The sequence below is a fragment of the Oncorhynchus clarkii genome, chromosome 7 (genome assembly GCF_045791955.1).
Source record: "Oncorhynchus clarkii lewisi isolate Uvic-CL-2024 chromosome 7, UVic_Ocla_1.0, whole genome shotgun sequence".
Taxonomy (NCBI): domain Eukaryota; kingdom Metazoa; phylum Chordata; class Actinopteri; order Salmoniformes; family Salmonidae; genus Oncorhynchus; species Oncorhynchus clarkii.
The window spans coordinates 37,628,712-37,650,344 of NC_092153.1; the positions used below are offsets into that span (position 1 = coordinate 37,628,712).

The window sequence follows — 21,633 nt, forward strand, 5'->3', positions numbered from 1 at the left end:
AAAGAGAGGAGGACTCTGAGAGAGATCAAGTAAGTCCATTCCCTGGTCACAGGGCGAGGGGCTAAAAGGCAACATCTGGGTATGATAATGCATTACATATTGACATCATTATTGATAACATCTGCCCATGCCATGTGTACCATAGTCACATACAGTACATGTACTGTTAGGTGACTCTGCACATCCCTACTTGATCATAAGCCAATTGTAAAATTATCCTAAACTGTTATACAAGCTAATGGTATGTCATGTGTCCAGTAAAGAATTTAATTTAAGGATGTTAATATGATGCAAAGTCATTAGAAACAACATCCAATTCCCAAATTAAACATCCATTACCTAGCAATGAAAAACACTGATCAAGATGTCTATTGAATATCGAAATTAAGTACATTTCAAGATCTATGTTTTGCTTAACTAATAGTTCAACAGTGATTATGTAGGAAAATTGCATGCATGCATAAATTAGAAAATGATATGCTTACATGGTGTTTATCCTCTTGAGGCTAGGGGGCAGTATTTTGATGTTTGGATGAAAAACGTGCCCAAAGTAAACTGCCTATTTCTCAGGCCCAGAAGCTAGAATATGCATATAATTGGCAGACTAGGATAGAAAACACCCTTAAAGTTTCCAAAAACTGTAAATATATTGTCTGTGAGTATAACGGAACTGATATTGCAGGCGAACACCTGAGGAAAATCTATCCAGGAAGTGCTGTTTATCTGAAACTACTATTTTCCATTGCAGGCCTATCCTCCATTTAAAAGGATATCAACCAGATTCCTTTCCCTATGGCTTCCACAAGGTGTGAACAGTCTTTGGACATAGTTTCAGGCTTTTATTCTGAAAAATGAGCGAGAATGATTACATCGCATCAGTGGATAGCCAGTCCTCAGATTTGTGCATGCGCGTGAGACCTTGAGTGAGACCATTTCTTTCTCTTTTCTATTAAAAAGGCTACCGTCCGGTTGAAATATTATAAATTATTTATTGTAAAAACAACCTGATGATTGATTACTAAAAATGTTTGACATGTTTCTACAAACATTATGCATACTATTTGGAATTTTCGTCTGCCTGTCATGACCGCACAGGCCCGTGGATTTCTGAACAAAACACGCCAACCAAATGGAGGTTTTTGGATATAAAGATAATCTTTATTGAACAAAACAAACATTTATTGTGTAACTTGGAGTCTCGTGAGTGCAAACATAAGAAGATCAAAGATAAGCGCTTAATTTGGTTGCTTTCTGACTTTCGTGACCAATCTACTTTGCTGCTAGCTGTTTGTAATGTTTTGTCTGCTGAGAGCTGTCCTCACATATTCGCATGGTTTGCTTTCAACGTAAAGCCTTTTTGAAATCTGACACGCCAGGTGGACTAACAACAAGTTAAGCTGTGTTTTGGTATATTGCACTTGTGATTTCATGAAAATTAAATATTTTTTGTAATTTAATTTGGCGCTCTGCAATTCACTGGATGTTGACGAAAATGATCCCGCTAAAGGGATCTGTGCGCCTTATATTATCTGGAACAAATTCATCCTTGCAACCTCAGACAACATTTTCACGGGAAGCCCATTTCTCCATTCAACCACTGGCGGACTCCCCTCATCTCAAACTGGGTTTCTAATACACAATTAAATGAAACACAGACTATGCCTTGCTAATCAAAAACAATAACTAGCTAACATATATTTTGAGAAAACAAGTTACAGTTGAAGTCGGAAGTTAACATACACCTTAGCCAAACACAGTCAAACTTAGTTTCTCATTTCCTGACATTTAATCCTAGTAAAAATTCCCTGTCTTAGGTCAGTTAGGATCACCACTTTATTTTAATGTGAAATGTCAGAATAACAGTAGAGAGAATGATTTATTTCAGCTTTTATTTCTTTCATCACATTCCCATTTGGTCAGAAGTTTACATACGCTCAATTTGTTTTTGGTAGCATTGCCTTTAAATTGTTTAACTTGGGTCAATCGATTCAGGTAGCCTTCCACAAGCATCCCACAATAAGTTGAATTTTGGCCCATTCCTCCTGACAGAGCTGGTGTAACTGAATCAGGTTTGTAGGCCTCCTTGCTCGCACACACTTTTCTCAGTTCTGCCCACAAATGTTCTATAGGATTAAAGTCAGGGCTTTGTGATGGCCACTCCAATACCTTGACTTTGTTGTCCTTCAGCCATTTTGCCACAATTTTGGAAGTATGCTTGGGGTCATTGTCCATTTGGAAGACCCATTTGTGACCAGGCTTTAACTGATGTCTTGAGATGTTGCTTCAATATATCCACATAATGTTCCTTCCTCATGACGCCATCTATTTTGTGAAGTGCACCAGTCCCTCCTGCAGCAAAGCACCCCCACAACATGATACTTCACGGTTGGGATGGTGTTCTTCGGCTTACAAGCCTCACCCTTTTTCCTCCAAACATAACGATGGTCATTATGGCCAAACAGTTCTATATTTGTTTCATCAGACCAGAGGACATTTCTCCAAAACGTACAATCTTTGTCCCCATGTGCAGTTGCAAACCGTAGTCTGGCTTTTTTATGGCGGTTTTGGAGCAGTATCTTCTTCCTTGCTGAGCGGCCTTTCAGGTTATGTCGATATAGGACTTGTTTTAATATGGATATAGATACTTTTGTACCGGTTTCCTCCAGCATCTTCACAACGTTGTTCTGGGATTGATTTGGACTTTTCGTAACCAAGGTATGTTAATCTCTAGGAGACAGAATGCTTCTCCTGCCTGAGCATTAAGACGGCTACGTGGTCCCATGGTGTTTATACTTGCGTACTATTTTTTGTACAGATGAACGTGGTACCTTCAGGTGTTTGGAAATTGCTCCCAAGGATGAACCAGACTTGTAGCGGTCTACAATATTTTTTCTGAGGTACTGGCACTGAGTTTGAAGGTAGGTCTTGAAATACATCCATAGGTACACCTCCAATTGTCTCAAATGATGTCAATTAGCCTATCAGAAGCTTATAAAGCCATTATATATATTGTTTTTGTCATGCACAAAGTAGATGTCCTAACCAACTTGCCAAAACTATATTTTGTTAACAAGAAATTTGTGGAGTGGTTGAAAAATTAGTTTTAATGTCTCCAACCTAACTGTATGTAACTTTCTAACTTCAGCTGCATATTAAATGGCTAACTATCTAGCGTTAGCAACGTTTGGTGGTCAACGAGACTGGGTCATCACTAGTTACCACAGTCAAAGTCATAAACCCCACCTATTTCTAAAATGTATCTTCTTAAAATGTGATTTAAAACCTAATGCCAAACTTTAACCCTACCCTTAACCACACTGCTAACCTTATGCCATACCCTAAATTAAGACCAAAAAGCAATTTTTTTCTCATGAATTTTGACGATAGCCAATTTGGACTTTGTGGTTGTGATAAACCAAGAGACTGAGAGCTAGCTAACCAGCTGAGTTAGCAAACAGTGTATAATTTTGAATTTTTTAAATAGTCTACCAACAGGCTCTGCATTTCAGGAATCACAGTAGCAAGTACTCCTTGGTGCACTGTTCAATTATTTAGCTATTTAAAAAATATATAGGATGTATCTCTATGTTTGAAATCTCAGTTGTATTTAGTTATTTTTCATCCCATACAAATATCGAAGTACAGCACAGAGTAGAAGAAAGACTTCATACTTGCACAACATGCTAACAAAAATCCACCTTCTGGATTACATTACTTTGGTTGTCTTCATAACAATCCAAAAGCAAGAAAAAGTTATTGAAATAATTCCTAAAATAGGTGCATTTGAACTTTTAAAACTGTAAAACCGTTCAGCTAGAGAAAGAAGAGTAAATTATATGTATCTTATCAGGTCTCTTAGCAATCATGAAAAAGTGAAGTACAGATTATGTGAAAAAAATGTAATTCCTCTGCTAACCTCGTAGAAATGAGAAAAAAAACACAATTCAGAATTTGATGGGACCAGAGTAAGGAAGAGTTGAACAAGTTCGTATCAACATGGTGAGCAGTGAGAGAAGGTTCTTACTTAGTTAATTGCACCCCCTGGGTTTTCCCTTTATCAATGTAACATATCCAGGAGAATGGGCCATGTCTCGTAGCTACTAACAATCATTTACAAATATTGAACACGTAAGGGATAATCAACGAGGGGCTATGCATTCTCTGGGGAAAAGAATCATGACATGGAAGGTAAGTTCCACATGGCTATAATTTAATTTATTTTCCACTAGAAAGTGTTAATTTGACTGTAGAAGTGTGACAACATCCACTGAAGTAGCTAACAAGTTTACTAGCTGGCTAGAAAGCTACTGTAGTTGTCTTGGTAACCAAACAAACAGACTTGCTAGCTTGGCTAACCAAACTATCATCCAAGGTTGCTATTATGAAAATCCCAATATTATCAACAATGCCAATAATGTTTTCAATTCAACTTTAAAATAATACATGTAACAATAAACTTCATAGCCATTGAATTATGCCATGCATTATAGGGAAATAATGCATGTTCTAGAATATCCTTCAAGCAAATCAGAAATTAGTTTTCAACAATGCCATGGTATAAATATTTATATTAATTTCACGTAAACATTTGCATTAATTGAGCATCATTTCAAGCTCCAATGCATTCTGTCTAAGTGGACAAACCCAAGACATATATCGGCTCATGACCTGATCTTTCTGAGAATGACCTTTTGGTGCTATTGATTGAAAATTGAATATATTTTACTAAAATGAAATGAGGGATGTAGTCTACAAGTAGCCTGTTCCATTTTCAGCGAGTGATGTGCGTCACATCTTGGTCTATGAGCTATGTGACCTATTGCATGCAAAATGAGGCAGGTCACTTACCACAGCCTACTTAGGTCATGCTAAGTACTCTGTGATTACAGGAATTATTTCCATTACTGTCCATCTTCAGTTACCACCTCTTGCAGCATATCATGATCCAATCACCAGCTCTAGTAAATGCTACAGTAAAAGTTGAGATATAAAATAGAAAAGTACACTGACTGCACCGTCAAGTGGCTGCAGTGTCTTTCAAATAAGAAATTCAGATCATTAAGATTTCTGTGCAATATTTAAAAACTATGCAAGTTGCTGAATACACACAAAAATGATTGAAACAAATGCTTTTCTCTTTATTTTGATCAAATATAGAATAAACAATGTGGGTTTGTGTATTAGTTAAGAGTTTTATTGGATATTGAAATGTAAACATTTGCACTAGGAATTCAAGTAGAGAACCGAGGATGCCAGTATGACTGCCTTCAGCACCAATAAAATAATGGGCTGCCAATACTTTCCCAGGATTGCTTTTCCAGTGTCCTGTTTGATAAAATGTTAAAAACAGCGACATCAATTCCACATCCTACAACCAATCTCCCTCCCATTGCCCTTTTTAATAGAGACCTCACCAAGAGCAACGTTTACTCAAAATGAGTCAGCATCAGATTCTTAGGACAGACATATTGCCTAAATCCAGCGGTTAGAGCAATGGGTAACTGACAACCGGTGCTGACTCGGTGGAACTATCTGCGGGGAAATGAGTTGTGTGGGAGACAGACGGTCCTTACTGTTACTAATAGCTGTCCTGTGCCACCTGCCATACCACATGCCTAGCTCATACTGATGACATGTGCAGCAGTCTTCCTTCGTGGCCCTCAGTGATGCCTGCTCTCCATTTTCTGTAATGAACCACAAATGCACCGCCATGCCAACCATGCAATCGTGTAGGGTAAAGAGAAGCCTACCTATTGTCACACCGCCGTTACGCAGACAACTTTTTTTTCATCCATTCCTCTGGTAAGAGACTTGATTGACACCGACACCTATTATTGTGGCACAGTAAGGCCCAATCATAAGAACTCCCCCAAGCTCCAGAGAGGTCAGAGTATGAAATGGTCTGCAGATAATGTAATGGCATGTCGCTGGAGGGTCAAAAGAGATGTGTATTTTCTGTCCACACACAGCTCAGGAAGGACATCGTCAAACTTCTTCAAGAGCTTGTAATGGATTACAACAAGAAAAAGGGCGGGGTTAACCATCTTGACCAATCTAGGCGCTATTGCAAGATTGGACACACAGGCAGAAAATTATGGAATTATGAGTTGTGTGTGTGTGTGGGACGGTGCAAAGGTCCCCTTCCCAGAAACAGCAGATGCTGTCCCTGAAGGCATTCAAAATGCAGTTTGTGCATTCACTTTGTAATGGCTACAGTGGCAGGAAGGGAGGAGCCAAAAGTGTGGCATCAGGGGGTGTGAACTGAGTTGTTACTCATACTTTGAAAGCAGACCACTCCCTGGTGAAGTTTGAAGGGCGCAAGAGAGGGTTTGTGGTGTGCATCTGAAGTGGAATGGGAGATGTGTTCTCTGCCACTTTGCAGGATGGGCTGTGCTTCCAGAAGTTCCATGACATGTTGTCAGCTAAATGTAAACACTAAAGTGACAGTGTGAAATATGAATTTGTCCTGCAAATCTTACAGGGAAATGGTGTACTTTTTAATGGTCTCTGAACAGTTGTGTTTTGTACCTTATTTTGAGTTTCTCTATCTAATACTTGTGCCATCCACTGAATTGTTGCCAAAGAAGGCTACTATTTCTACATTTTTTGTCAGGCCTGATCTGTACTAAATCTTACCGAGAGAGGTTATCTACATTTTGAGATGGTCTCTGAAAAGTTGTTTGCTATTTTTACATTGTTACAGTAATAATGGTTGTCAATCAAATAGCCTACTTTGTGTTTGTCTTGAAATACTTTCTGAATGTTGTCCTCTGGTCACATTTTGGATTATTTTTGCAATATTTATATGTAAATAATATTGATACGTATAATATATTGTACTTTAGTTTTTTTTTTTTTTGATAGTGAGTGTCTTTACACAATGGAAGACAAAATGTGTGTTATTCCTATTAACAAAACAAGAAACACGAACCAGCGCACCGACATGAAACAGGAACAATGACGACTGGGGAAGAAACCAAAGGGAGTGACATTTATAGGGCAGATAATCAAGGAGATGATGGAGTCCAGGTGAGTGTCATTATGCGTGTAACGCTGGTGACAGGTGTGCGCCATAACGAGCAGCCAGGTGACCTAGAGGCCGGAGAGGGAGCACATGTGACAGTACCGGCTCCAGCCGCAGGACGCCGACCAAGATGACTATCCCGGGGATCGGCCTCCTGGGTGGCGCAGTGGTTAAGGGCGCTGTACTGCAGCACCAGCTGTGCCACCGGAGACTCTGGGTTCGCGCCCAGGCTCTGTCGTAACCGGCCGAGACCGGGAGGTCCGTGGGGCGACGCACAATTGGCCTAGCGTCGTCTGGGTTAGGGAGGGTTTGGCCGGTAGGGAAATCCTTGTCTCATCGCGCACCAGCGACTCCTGTGTCAAGCCGGGCGCAGTGCGCGCTAACCAAGGTTGCCAGGTGCACGGTGTTTCCTCCGACACATTGGTGCGGCTGGCTTCCGGGTTGGATGGCGCTGTGTTAAGAAGCAGTGCGGCTTGGTTGGGTTGTGTATCGGAGGACGCATTACTTTCAACCTTCGTCTCTCCTGAGCCTGTACGGGAGTTGTAGCGATGAGACAAGATAGTAGCTACTAAAAACAATTGGATACCATGAAATTGGGGAGAAAAAGGGCTAAAATTAAAAAAAAATATATATAAAAAAAAGACTATCCCGGGGATCAGGACCAGACCTGTCACCTCTGCTAAGGCGCCAGAACCTGTCGATTCGGCTGAGGCCCGGGAGAATGACGACCTAGAGCACCGGAGAGAGAGCATACGTGACAGTACCCCCTCCCCGGTGTGTTCGGCTCCAGCTGCAGGACACCAAACAAAGGGATGATCCCGGGGATCCGGAGCGGACCAGTCGCCTCCGCTGAGGTGCTGAGCCGGCTGAGACCTCCCCGGTTTCCTTCGAGGCACGGGAGCCTGTCGAGCCAGCTGAGGCATGGGAGCCAGCTGAGGCAAGGGACGTCAAGCCAGCTGAGTCATGGGAGCCCGTCGAGCCAGCTGAGGCATGGGAGCCTGTCGAGCCAGCTGAGGCATGGGAGCCTGTCGAGCCAGCTGAGGCATGGGAGCCCGTCGAGCCAGCTGAGGAATGGGAGCCCATCGAGCCAGCTGAGGAATGGGAGCCCATCGAGCCAGCTGAGGCATGGGAACCCGACAAACCGGCCGAGGCCTCCCAGCTAGCTCCAGTTCGGACACCCAGACCCCACATCAGCCCCAACACGCACACACAAAAAAACAACACAGCCTGATGCTTCCCTTTGTTGAGTCGTCAAAACGATGTATGCTGAGAGTTGGGAAGCAAGTAAAGGGAGTGAATGCATTTAATAAATAAATGAACTAAGCAAGAACAGCACACCAACATGAAACAGGAACAATGACGACTGGGGAAGAAACCAAAGGGAGTGACATACAGTGGGGCAAAAAAATATTTAGTCAGCCACCAATCGTGCAAGTTCTCCCACTGTAATTTTCATCATTGGTACACTTCAATTATAACAGACAAAATGAGAAATAAAATCCAGAAAATCACATTGTAGGATTTTTAATGAATTTATTTGCAAATTATGGTGGAAAATAAGTATTTGGTCAATAACAAAAGTTTATCTCAATGCTTTGTTATATACCCTTTGTTGGCAATGACAGAGGTCAAACGTTTTCTGTAAGTTTTCACAAGGTTTTCAAACACTGTTGCTGGTATTTTGGCCCATATCTCCATGCAGATCTACTCTAGAGCAGTGATATTTTGGGGCTGTTGCTGGGCAACACGGACTTTCAACTCCCTCCAAAGATTTTCTATGGGGTTGAGATCTGGAGACTGGCTAGGCCACTCCAGGACCTTGAAATGCTTCTTACGAAGCCACTCCTTCGTTGCCCGGGCGGTGTGTTTGGGATCATTGTCATGCTGAAAGACCCAGCCACGTTTCATCTTCAATGCCCTTGCTGACGGAAGGAGGTTTTCACTCAAAATCTCACGATACATGGCCCCATTCATTCTTTCCTTTACACGGATCAGTCGTCCTGGTCCCTTTGCAGAAAAACAGCCCCAAAGCATGATGTTTCCACTCCCATGCTTCACAGTAGGTATGGTGTTCTTTGGATGCAACTCAGAATTCTTTGTCCTCCAAACACGACGAGTTGAGTTTTTACCAAAAAATTACATTTTGGTTTCATCTGACCATATGACATTCTCCCAATCTTCTTCTGGATCATCCAAATGCTCTCTAGCAAACTTCAGACGGGCCTGGACATGTACTGGCTTAAGCAGGGGGACACGTCTGGCACTGCAGGATTTGAGTCCCTGGCGGCGTAGTGTGTTACTGATGGTAGGCTTTGTTACTTTGGTCCCAGCTCTCTGCAGGTCATTCACTAGGTCCCCCCGTGTGGTTCTGGGATTTTTGCTCACCGTTCTTGTGATCATTTTGACCCCACGAGGTGAGATCTTGCGTGGAGCCCCAAATCGAGGGAGATTGTCAGTGGTCTTGTATGTCTTCCATTTCCTAATATTTTCTCCCACAGTTGATTTCTTCAAACCAAGCTGCTTACCTATTGCAGATTCAGTCTTCCCAGCCTGGTGCAGGTCTATCCTGCACCAGGCTTGGCCATAGTGGAGTTTGGAGTGTGACTGTTTGAGGTTGTGGACAGGTGTCTTTTATACTGATAACAAGTTCAAACAGGTGCCATTAATACAGGTAACGAGTGGAGGACAGAGGAGCCTCTTAAAGAAGAAGTTACGGGTCTGTGAGAGACAGAAATCTTGCTTGTTTGTAGGTGACCAAATACTTATTTTCCACCATAATTTGCAAATAAATTCATAAAAAATCCTACAATGTGATTTTCTGGATTTTTTTTCTCATTTTGTTTGTCATAGTTGAAGTGTACCTATGATGAAAATTACAGGCCTCTCATGTTTTTAAGTGGGATAACTTGCACAATTGGTGGCTGACTAAATACTTTTTTGCCCCACTGTATCTAGCAGTTTCTAGCTCCCTACTTTTACAATCCTGTTTGATTTATTTGGAGGAAACATTCACATCACAGGAGGTTGGGGAGGACAGGCTCGTGGTAATGGTTGGAATAGAATAAGTTGAATTGTATCAAATACATCAACTCCGTTATTTGATGCCATTCCATTTGCTGTTATTGTACCGCCAAACTTTTCTAAGCCTTCTGGAAATGTTTTATGCCACCAGGCGGTGCCAGTATCCACAGATCAGTGTCTCATTGTCAACGTGTGTCAAAATGTAAAAGAGAATTGTTCATAGAGTACTGATGTATGATCTTGTGAGTGTTGTGAGGATAATGTGATCTTGTGAGTATTGGGTTAGCAGGTCTGGTAGTATAAAATCCACACAAAGTAGTGAACATACTGCCCTGAAAAGTTCATACAGGTCAATTCCCATGCATTGTAGTTTGTTTGGTCTTACCAGGAAATGGTTACAACACGGTCATTGATTTTCATATACTATTTAGAAAATATAAATAAACCAATCATAATAGAACCATCACGCTCTCCCAGAAGCTTGGCTGGTGCGTAAAACCTGCAAATTCAATACAAACTAAAAGGTGTTGCATAAACCTTTCCTCATTAGTCTCTTATTTTAATTATTTTCACTGCAACGGGGATCGCGTACACAGACAATTCGGCTTGACACCCTTCTTCAGCGTGTCGGTACAGTTTCCTTTTAATACAGCATTTGTAAATAACAACCGATGAGCAGCAGGTGCTACTAATCAGGGTTGCCACTCATCTACCAATCAGGGATGTGGCTTTTCTGGTATGCCTGTATACAAATGAGTCACAAAGAAATACAGAATTATAGGGTATGGGAGCTGGCACGAAGGGCAACTCACAAATCATCCGCCCCAGGTGTCCGCTCACCTCATATCAATTCATGAGACTCCCCAACACAAAGGACATCAGGCACAGCCGTTCATAAATATGTAGGGACAACTCAGAAACAATGTGCAAAATCTAATATGGACAGTGTCCTTGTATAACAGTGCAAATGTGGCTTATAGGAAGGAGGTGAAATCAAATTCTTTGTTTAAACTGTGTGGAGATACAGCATTTAACGTATATATCCACATGTTGAATATAAATAAACCAACCTGATTGGTGTGATTAGGCTGCGATGAACACAGTTTTTCTGATTAATCATGTGGAGTGGTATTGCTGTTACCGATATATCACTTTTCAATTGGTCTGAGCAAAGAAATGAGGTAAAGAGATATGACAAGCTATCATTTTTCAGGGCAGAAATATAATTGATGGTACTGTCACATTTAATGTTATGCTCATATCCCATCTCTGTAAAGTGAAGATAGTGATTATTTTTCCATAAGGTATGTGTATAGTATGTGTACTGTATTTGTATATGCTGAAGGCAGAAGTTGTTCTTAGTCAGGCACTGGCCACTGACCCATTAGGGGAGCAGTAAGCAAAGGAAGTAGGGATCATGAGCCCCAGCCAAAATACTTCCTGTTGTTGTCATCATTCCCTCCTGCCCCCTTCTCTCCAGCAGCCAAATAATCCCTGTGAGGCTAAAGGATCCTCCTCATTTACAGTATGTAGTCTACTGTACGGTACTGAGAGGACCTCTGCTGGCTACTGTGTGATATCATGTTTTATAAATATACACATTAAATATGTGGATGTACTTTCACACTAAGGGGAAACTAGTATCAAATTTGCGTGAGGCTGTCATTAAAATGTTTTAAAAAGATAATCTTCATAACAAATTCTAAAGTCAAACAAATCCATATTAGTCCACAGCTCAGGCAAAATGGTGATTAGAGAAGGAAAGAGGGAGAGACAGAAGGAGAAACTGTGAGACAGAAAGAAAGAGAGAGAGAGTGTCAGGCAGAATGAGAGCAGAGTTCTTTGCTTTGATGTTTTCATTTTTGTTGAATGACCACAGTCCAGTGAGAGAGTGCTCTCATGAGCGGCACTGCTGTCAAGTTCCAGGCAGTGTCCTTCCACATATATTCTACAGCAGGGTTTCCCCAACCCTCTCCTCGGGCCCCGCCAGACGTTTCACATTTTTGTTTCCACCCTAAACTGGCAGACCTGAATCAATTAGTCAACGAATCATCAAGCAGGTGTGCCAGTTTAGGGTTAAAACAAAAATGTGAAACGTCTGGGGAGCCCGAGGAAACCCACTCTAGAGCACCGCCCACCGTCTACTTCCTCCACAGCGCCCTCATCTGTGGATCACACTTCTGCTACTCACTCACTCACCCTCAACTCATCACACCATAACACAACATCACTTGAAGAGAGATCACACCGCTGTTTTTCTATCATTAGTACTCTTCAATTTGGATCACAACTCTGGTTCTGTCCCTTCACCACCATTCACATCACATAGATTTTAACTGTGTGTCACTGGATTGTTTATGCAGTAGTCTTTTGGAATCCCATTGGTTGGACTGCTGGACTGGACCGCTGGACAGGACTGGTGGACAAGACTGGTGGACCAGACTTGAACCCCATGCAGTGTATAGTAGCCTGGGGCGATGTCATCTCTTCTCTCCCCCCGCAACGCAAAGGATCAGCCACGCACGACCAAGTCACTCTCTGACTCGTCTCCCACTACACCCTCGCTGACTTCCAGAGGCATCAAAGTAAGAGCAGATTACTTATCTTTTCAATGGGCAATAACAAGGAAATGCCTAGGATGCTGTTAGGCTGCTGTTTGTAAACATTGCTATGTGCAGAAGCTCAGATAAAATGCAGTGCTTGACTTTTGACTACCATCATTTGTTTGGAGCACAGTGCACTGTGTGTAGGTCTAATACTATAGGTTAGTGGTTCCCAACCAGAGGTACTACAACCTTGGCCTATCCACAGGGGGTACTTGTGAAGACTCATGAGACCATAGGCCTACTGGTAAAATGCAGGAGGGGATACTTCATGGGTACTCCAGGAACAGCAAACTCATTTAAAAAAGGCTGTAAACCACTGCTATAGGTGTTATGCTTTTAAGATATCCAGGAAAAACAAGTTATTTTGAATATCTTTCTTTGTTTAACCATAAATGTTTCACTCCACATTGAAACCAATGTCAATGTTTGATGAGCAGACATCATCAGATTGTAATGGCAGATGGTGATGAGCCCTCTTGGGTCAGGTGGCTTATGTGGGAGTAAATTTGACTAAAGGAAAATAAATTTTCAGCATTGGCTGCATGCATGTAACTATTCAAAGATCATCTCTTTCACAAAGATGCTCTCTCTCTTTGTGAGAGAGATGTCCAATACAGCCTCAACATTTACTTCCCACGATGGGTCATATAAGTCCTGGATAAGTTTGGAGTTTCCATGACATCATCAGCTCTATGCTATTTTTTTCATCAGGCAGAAAGTTGCCTCTGAATTTTACTGAGAGGGGTCCTGTGTAACTCGAAATAACAAGAGGCAAATGACATATAAAACTCAGATTGGCATTGAAGATAGATATCTGACAAGGTCAATAATATCAAACCCTTTGAGAAGCATGCTTTCAAGTGGGTCCTCCTGATATCACTCTGGACAAGACTCTGGCAGCACCTTTTTGCACAATGAGCCAGGCAGTGAAAAATAAACAGTAAAATAAAAAAGAAATTGTAATAAGAAGTTCATCTCAAATGTTTACTCAAGCAGTGACACTGGTACTTTGAGAGAGCGAGAGAGCAAAATAGACCAAGACAGCGAGAGCAAAAGAGCAAGACAGCAAACAAAAGAATGAGGGAGCAAGACGGGGGGGAGGAGAGAGAGAGAGAGAGAGAGAGAGAGAGAGAGAGAGAGAGAGAGAGAGAGAGAGAGAGAGAGAGAGAGAGAGAGAGAGAGAGAGAGAGAGAGAGAGAGAGAGAGAGAGAGAGAGAGAGAGAGAGAGAGAGAGAGAGAGAACTTAGAGCTGGCTTGTATTGGAACGCAGACACAGTGTCTATCCCTCCGCTGGTCCAGTGGGAGAAGCTCACATTTTCCTATTGGGAAGAGCTGGTCAGCAGACAGTCCCCCATGGCATCTAACAGAGCAGGAGGGGAGCACAGAGGAAGACTGGCCTGGTCCACAAACAACCACTAGCCCTTACACTCTGGGCGCAGGTGTGCAGAGGGAAGGATTTGATTGGTGTAATCAATATGGCAGTACTTTCACCTAGCCTACTAGAGAACCAGGTGGAGCTACAAGCATATTGTTTATACCCAAATCTACATTAGGTGCCTATGAGTTAGATATTATAGGGGTTATTCTTGACTGGGTTGGTCAGTGTTGGAAGGCTTGATAGACTCCGAGCAGGCCCTCTCCATCACACCAGCATCTCCCAGTGCTGGATCCATGATCCAAAGCAGAGCTTCAGGGGGTCAACAGCATGCCTTATTTTAATGAGAGCTTACCATGGCTCCAAACACACAGACAGACTCTTTAATAAAAGGGAGCTGACAGTGTTGACACAGACTGAGAGCTTGTTGATGTCTGATGGGAACCATTCCTTTGTGTTTTTACATGAGGCCCAAGACTAAAGCAATGGACTGATCCCCTCCTCCTAGACCACCTTGAACAATTCAGTTTAATATATATCTGTGGAGAGACTGGCCGACACTCTATAGAGCCTAAAGGCGCCCGCATACTAGGTTTGGTTTGCTCCTAGCAGAACTCGGCTAGGTGAAGCGAATGTCTGTGACTCGTGTTGACCCTTAAAAGATTTTCACCTGAAAAATGAGAAAAGCGGCAATGTTACTGTTTTGGCCTCTAGCTAAAACATAGCCGGTATACAGTTCCTCAAAATAGAATGAAATCAATAAATCTGTAAATTAATTTGGATGTTTTTGCCGACGAGGTCTTAGTGACACATTTTTAATCTAACTAAGATGTTAGTTGCAGTATTTTCCAAGTGGGGGAACAAAATGCAGGAAAACTAGTCGTCTCTCATTGAATGGCAACATTGAAGAATTGAAGAATCCCGTCCATAGTTCTCACTCCTACTAGGAGTAGTAGGCTGTTGACCAATCACCTACGAAGGGGTCACCTACGGAGGGGTCATCTACGAAGGGACGTAGACTTTGGCTACCAAACTTTAGCGTGCCTCAAGAAAAAAATGTGCGCAAACAGCAGAAACAATGTAACCTGCCGAAGTACAAAACAAACAAAAATGTAATCATAATATATGCGCAAACTGTTTTGACTGGGAAGCATGTGATAGGCTTTACTTGATGTGTAATGGTTTGTCCCCAGCTGGAAGAAATGCTGACAGGTAGCCTGGTCTGTAGTAAAAAATAAAGCTGTCTAAACCCATGCAGTGAGTCCTTACATCTGTGCATGACCTTTGGGCTCTCGTCCATTTAAGTCTCTCTTATTCTTGAGAGCAATAATATGCAAGTGCACAAAAACAAGAGAAAATGCATATGATCTTACTTTGTTGACTTTATCCATTGACGTGATTTCTAGATGGCACAATAGTAATCGATGTTGAATGCCTTCACTCTTGCATGGCATGGCGTAAAAGCATACATATTTGGCTTTGTCGGTTGACCTCTTGTAATTGCCTGACAAAGTGCTGGTCAGTCATGGTTCCCTAGTCACATCGAAAAGCAGCATGGGCTTCAAAATGGAAGTAGGCTGTCCACTGCAGCCTGAGAACACAGAGGTCAGGGCCTGGTCCAGATACTGTAGGAGAGTGACTGAGGATATATCACAGAATGAATGATTCGGTCTGCAGTGGAACACATCTCCTATTCTATCAGTAGTACACTTCTCAGCTCTGCTGAAAACAATCCACATGGTCAGTGACCTGAACCCCATCGGACACTATTAAAAGAAGCTCAAACAATGCCATTTTTGCAGGAGTGTCTCTTTAAGAACACACTCGTACACCCTGCCTCCAACCCTTCAGCAGGCAATATCCGTCAAGATTCCCAAGCTAAGCCACTGCCAAAGTTATGACCTTTTTTGGATATGTTTAGTTTTTATCTCTGGCTCTCAGTTAAATGCATGTGGCTGTTTCCTCAGTCCTTCTCTAACTTGGTGTGAGCTTCAAGTTTCATCCCAAGATGCCCTCTGCTGATAAGCGCATGCTTGGCTGCAGGGCAGTGTGAAGGTCTAAGTCTTCCATGCGAGATCATAACTAGGGCCAGGGGATTTTCCTGACCACTTGAAATGAAAATTAAAAACACCAGAATCCTTACGCAAACGGGTCACAAAGTCCTTTACAAAGTCTCATCTTGACAGCTCCGCTCTGTCATTTTAGAGGCTGGTAATACAGTGGACTTATTGAGGTCACTCAAGTAAGGTCCAGAGCAGGGCTGAGGGAGATTCCACTGGCAACATTAAAAACAAATAGGGGAGCAGACGTATAGTGGAGTTTATTGCAAACGGTAATAGAGAAATGCCTGTTATGGGTCTCATACCCAGGTCTCCAAGCCCATAGGCAGGACTGCTAACCAAAGCTCCAATATGGGTTAACTTTTTAAGGAGGAATTGTAACAACCTTGGCAAGGTTCGTTACAATACAATAAGTATGACCCAGGCAGTTCTGTGAGTGTTCAGAATGTTGTCTTTGGGTCATGACTTTGACTGCAAATAATGGAAAGTGGAATCTCAAACACATTCACTTTGAAGTTACTTTGTACCAATCACTTTGGTACAATATGCACAAGTATGTGGTACATCACAACTCTAAACACACACAAAAAAAAGAGATCATCAAAATGCCTCCTGTTTTAAAACCCTAAGCACATTCTCAATTGACTGAATACCACAAACAAATTCAGTCATTTGTTCACTGCACCAAATCACTCTTGCAATTTGCATACATACTCATTGATTGCTGATCACTGGCAACATTCTATTTTTTACATCATAAATGTATCAATTGATATCAATTCACGTTGGATGGTGAAACGAAATCATATATGGATGGGGCAGTAACTAACTACATCATCATTCTCCATCAGCCACTGTGCTTCAATAGGTAGCGTGTCCAATCAAAAAATAATAATTTGTGTGTGCGTGTGTGATATACATATACAGTGCCTTGCCTTTTTTTTCAAAAAAGTTTGAAATATCCAATAAATCGTTCCACTTCATGATTGTGTCCCACTTGTTGTTGATTCTTCACAAAAAAATACAGTTTTATATCTTTATGTTTGAAGCCTGAAATGTGGCAAAAGGTCGCAAAGTTCAAGGGGGCCGAATACTTTCGCAAAGCACTGTACAGTGGGGCAAAAAAGTGTTTAGTCAGCCACCAATTGTGCAAGTTCTCCCACTTAAAAAGATGAGAGAGGGCCTGTAATTTTCATCATAGGTACACTTCAACTATGACAGACAAAATGAGAAAAAAAGTCCAGAAAATCACATTGTAGGATTTTTTTATGAATTTATTTGCAAATTATGGTGGAAAATAAGTATTTGGTCACCTACAAATAAGCAAGATTTCTGGCTCTCACAGACCCCTAACTTCTTCTTTAAGAGGCTAATCTGTCCTACACTCGTTACCCTTATTAATGGCACCTGTTTGAACTTGTTATCAGTATAAAAGACACCTGTCCACAACCTCAAACAGTCACACTCCAAACTCCACTATGGCCAAGACCAAAGAGCTGTCAAAGGACACCAGAAACAAAATTGTAGACCTGCACCAGGCTGGGAAGACTGAATCTGCAATAGGTAAGCAGCTTGGTTTGAAGAAATCAACTGTGGGAGCAATGATTAGGAAATGGAAGACATACAAGACCATTGATAATCTCCCTCGATCTGGGGCTCCATGCAAGATCTCACCCCGTGAGGTCAAAATGATCACAAGAACGGTGAGCAAAAATCCCAGAACTACTCGGGGGGACCTAGTGAATGACCTGCAGAGAGCTGGGACCAAAGTAACAAAGCCTACCATCAGTAACACACTACGCCGCCAGGGACTCAAATCCTGCAGTGCCAGACGTGTCCCCCTGCTTAATCCAGTACCTGTCCAGGGCCGTCTGAAGTTTTTACCAATCTTTTTGGTAAAAACTCAACTCGTCGTGTTTGGAGGACAAAGAATGCTGAGTTGCATCCAAAGAACACCATACTTACTGTGAAGCATGGGGGAGGAAACATCATGCTTTGGGGCTGTTTTTCTCTAAAGGGACCAAGACGACTGATCCGTGTAAAGGAAAGAATGAATGGGGCCATGTATCGTGAGATTTTGAGTGAAAACCTCCTTCCATCAGCAAGGGCATTGACAATGAAACGTTGCTGGGTCTTTCAGCATGACAATGATCCTAAACATACCGTCCCGGCAACGAAGGAGTGGCTTCGTAAGAAGCATTTCAAGGTCCTGGCCTAGCCAGTCTCCAGATCTCAACCCCAAAGAACATTTTTGGAGGGAGTTGAAAGTCCGTGTTGCCCAGCAACAGCCCCAAAACATCACTGCTCTAGAGGAGATCTGCATGGAGGAATGGAGCAAAATACCAGCAACAGTGTGTGAAAACCTTGTGAAGACTTACAGAAAACGTTTGACCTCTGTCATTGCCAACAAAGGGTATATAAAGTATTGAGAAACTTTTGTTATTGACCAAATACTTATTTTCCACCATAATTTGCAAATAAATTCATTAAAAATCCTACAATGTGATTTTCTGGATTTCTTTTTCTCATTTTGTCTGTCATAGTTGAAGTGTACCTATGATGAAAATTACAGGCCCTCTCTCATCTTTTTAAGTGGGAGAACTTGCACAATTGGTGGCTGACTAAATACTTTTTTGCCCCGCTATAGTTGAAGTCAGAAGATTGCATACACCTCGGCCAAATACATTTAAACTCAGTTTTTCACAATTCCTGACATTCACTCCTAGTAAAAATGTCCTGTCTTAGAAGAGTTAGGATCACCACTTTATTTTAAGAATGTGAAATGAGAGCGATTTATTTCTGCTTTTATTTCTTTTATCACATTCCCACTGGGTCAGAAGATTGCATACACTCAATTTGTATTTGGTAGCAATGCCTTTAAATTGTTTAACTTGGCTCAAATATTTCGGGTAGCCTTCCACAAGCTTCCCACAATAAGTTGGGTGAATTTTGGCCCATTCCTCCTGACAGAGCTGGTGTAACGGAGTCAGGTTTGTAGGCCTCCTTGCTCGCAGACGCTTTTTCAGTTCTGCCCTCCCATTTTCTATAGGTTTCAGGTTAGGGCTTGGTGATGGCCACTCCATTACTTTGACTTTGTTGTCCATTAAGCCATTTTGCCACAACTTTGGAAGTATGCTTTGTGTCATTTGTTGTCCATTTGGAAGACCCATTTGTGACCAAGCATTCATTTCCTGATGTTGCTTCAATATATCCACATTTTCCTTTTCATGATGCCATGTATTTTGTGAAGTGCTCCAGTAACTCCTGCAGCAAAGCACCCTCACAACATGATCCTGCCACCCTCGTGCTTCACGTTTGGGATGGTGTTCTTTGGCTTACAACCCTCCCCCTTTTTCCGCCACACAACGATGGACATTATGGCCAAACAGTTCTATTTTTGTTTCATCAGGCCAGAGGACACTTCTCCAAAAAGTACAATCTTTATCCCCATGTGCAGTTGCAAAACGTAGTCTGACTTTTTTATGGCGGTTTTGGAGCAGTGGCTTCTTCCTTGTTGAGCAGCCTTTCATGTTATTTTGATATAGGACTCGTTTACTGTGGATATAGATACTTGTGTATCTGTTTCCTCCAGTTTCTTTACAAGGTAAAGAAATTGTTGGAAAAATTGCTTGTCATGCACAAAGTAAATGTCCTAACAAACTTTCCAAAACAATTGTTTATCAAGACTGTGCTTGGAAAAAACAGCTTGATGTGAGTGATGCTAGTCGGGCGGGCGGGTGCCAGCAGCAAACGGTTGAAAAGCATGCATTGAGTTTTACTAGTGTTTAAGAGCAGTTGGAGGCCACGGAAAGAGTGTTGTATGACATTGAAGCTCGTTTGGAGGTTAGTTAACACAGTGTCCAAAGAAGGGCCAGAATTATACAGAATGGTGTCGTCTGCATAGAGGTTGATCAGAGAGTCACCTTCAGCAAGAGCGACATCATTGATGTATATAGAGAAAAGAGTCGACCCGAGGATTGAACCCTGTGGCACCCCCATAGAGACTGCAAGAGGTCCGGACAACAGGCCCTCCGATTTGACACACTGAACTATGTCTGAGAAGTAGTTGGTGAACCAGGCAAGGCAGTCGTTTGAGAAACCTGTGTGTGTGTGGTCCTCTTAGAGCCATGGGGGTTGGAATATTGGCTTTCTATCATAATCGATTCAACAGTTATCAGAGTTTTTAACCCTGTAGGATGGCCAGAATGAGGGTGACTAAATAAATCAACGGATGTCGGGTGGAATCTGTGCAAAAAAAGCTTCTGGCTACCTGACAGGCCCACTTTCCTGTTGAACTCATTTTAGGTTATCTGGTAAAACCACATCATATGTGGCTGTAACTACATCATCATCCTTTGTCAGCCAGTGTGCTTCAATACTGTAGGGCAACATGGAAATTATCTCTAAATGCTAAATGCTAGTGCTACAATTAAAAAAATGTGGTGTAGTAACAATCCACTGCTGAACGCCTATGATTTTAGCTAATGATACAGTAGCGGTTACAGTGCACGTCACATAGAAGTTGATCTTATGCAATGTTGCTTGGGTCAGAAATGGTGGTGCCATGATGGATCGCGTTGTCCAGACCATGGACCGCTGGGAGAGACAGGAAGTCCCTCCAGTGCCTCGACCAGCACAACCGGGGTTGTCTCCACCCGTTCCATCCGGAGAGAATTCCGGGGGGATGCGTCTCTCCCTTCCCAGGGAGTATGATGGAACGGCAGCACAGTGCCAGGGATTCTTGTTGCAACTGGACCTCTACCTGGCCACTGTGCACCCAGCTTCCTCAGGAGGGGAGAGAGTGGCTGCCCTCGTCTCCTGCCTCACAGGAAGAGCGCTGGAGTGGGAAAATGCCGTGTGGAGAGAAGGAGACATGGTGCCAGACCACTTGGAGGATTTCACCCGTCGCTTCAGGGCCATCTTCGACCATCCACCTGAGGGCAGAGCGGCGGGGGATGGCTCGTCCATTTGAGGCAGGGGACGAGGAGCGCCCAGGACTTCGCCCTGGAATTCCGGACCTTGGTCGCCGGAGCAGGCTGGAACGACAGGGCCCTCATTGACCACTATCGATGCAGCCTACGAGAGGACATCCGACATGAGCTGGCCTGCAGGGATGCCAACATTTCCTTCGCCCAACTGGTGGATTTGTCCGGGCTAATCAGGGAGGCCACCATCTCCTTGGCCATGGTTATGCAGGGGGATCATGAGGAGAGAATCAGTTTCTTTCTCATTGACTCTCCTGCGTTTCCTGTGGTACTAGGCCTTCCCTGGTTGGCTCTGCATAACCCCACTATTTCCTGGCAACAGAGAGCTCTCACAAATGTCTCTGAATCCCTTTGTTGGGTACATTCGGCACTCTATTTCATCCGCCTCCTCAAGTTTTTCTTTTTTGTGAAGAAGGATGGAGGTTTATGCTCGTGCATTGACTATAGAGGTATCAAATCACGGTGAGGTACAGTTACCTGCTACCTCTTATCGCCACGGTGATTGAGTCATTGCATGGGGCTCGCCTCTTCACGAAACTGGATCTCAGGAGTGCGTATAACC

At 42.7% G+C, this 21,633-nt stretch overlaps 1 protein-coding gene across 1 annotated transcript in view; it reads left to right on the forward strand.

Annotated features, from left to right (window-relative positions):
* The first annotated feature begins 12,239 nt into the window (after positions 1-12,239).
* The window catches only part of LOC139413251 (protein phosphatase 1 regulatory subunit 12B-like), a 47,665-nt gene continuing 38,271 nt past the window's right edge, over positions 12,240-21,633 (forward strand). Inside the window, exon 1 of the mRNA XM_071160399.1 lies at positions 12,240-12,630. Within this exon, the coding sequence (XP_071016500.1) occupies positions 12,523-12,630 (108 nt within the window). The 5' untranslated portion in view covers positions 12,240-12,522. The remainder of the gene's footprint in view (positions 12,631-21,633) is intronic.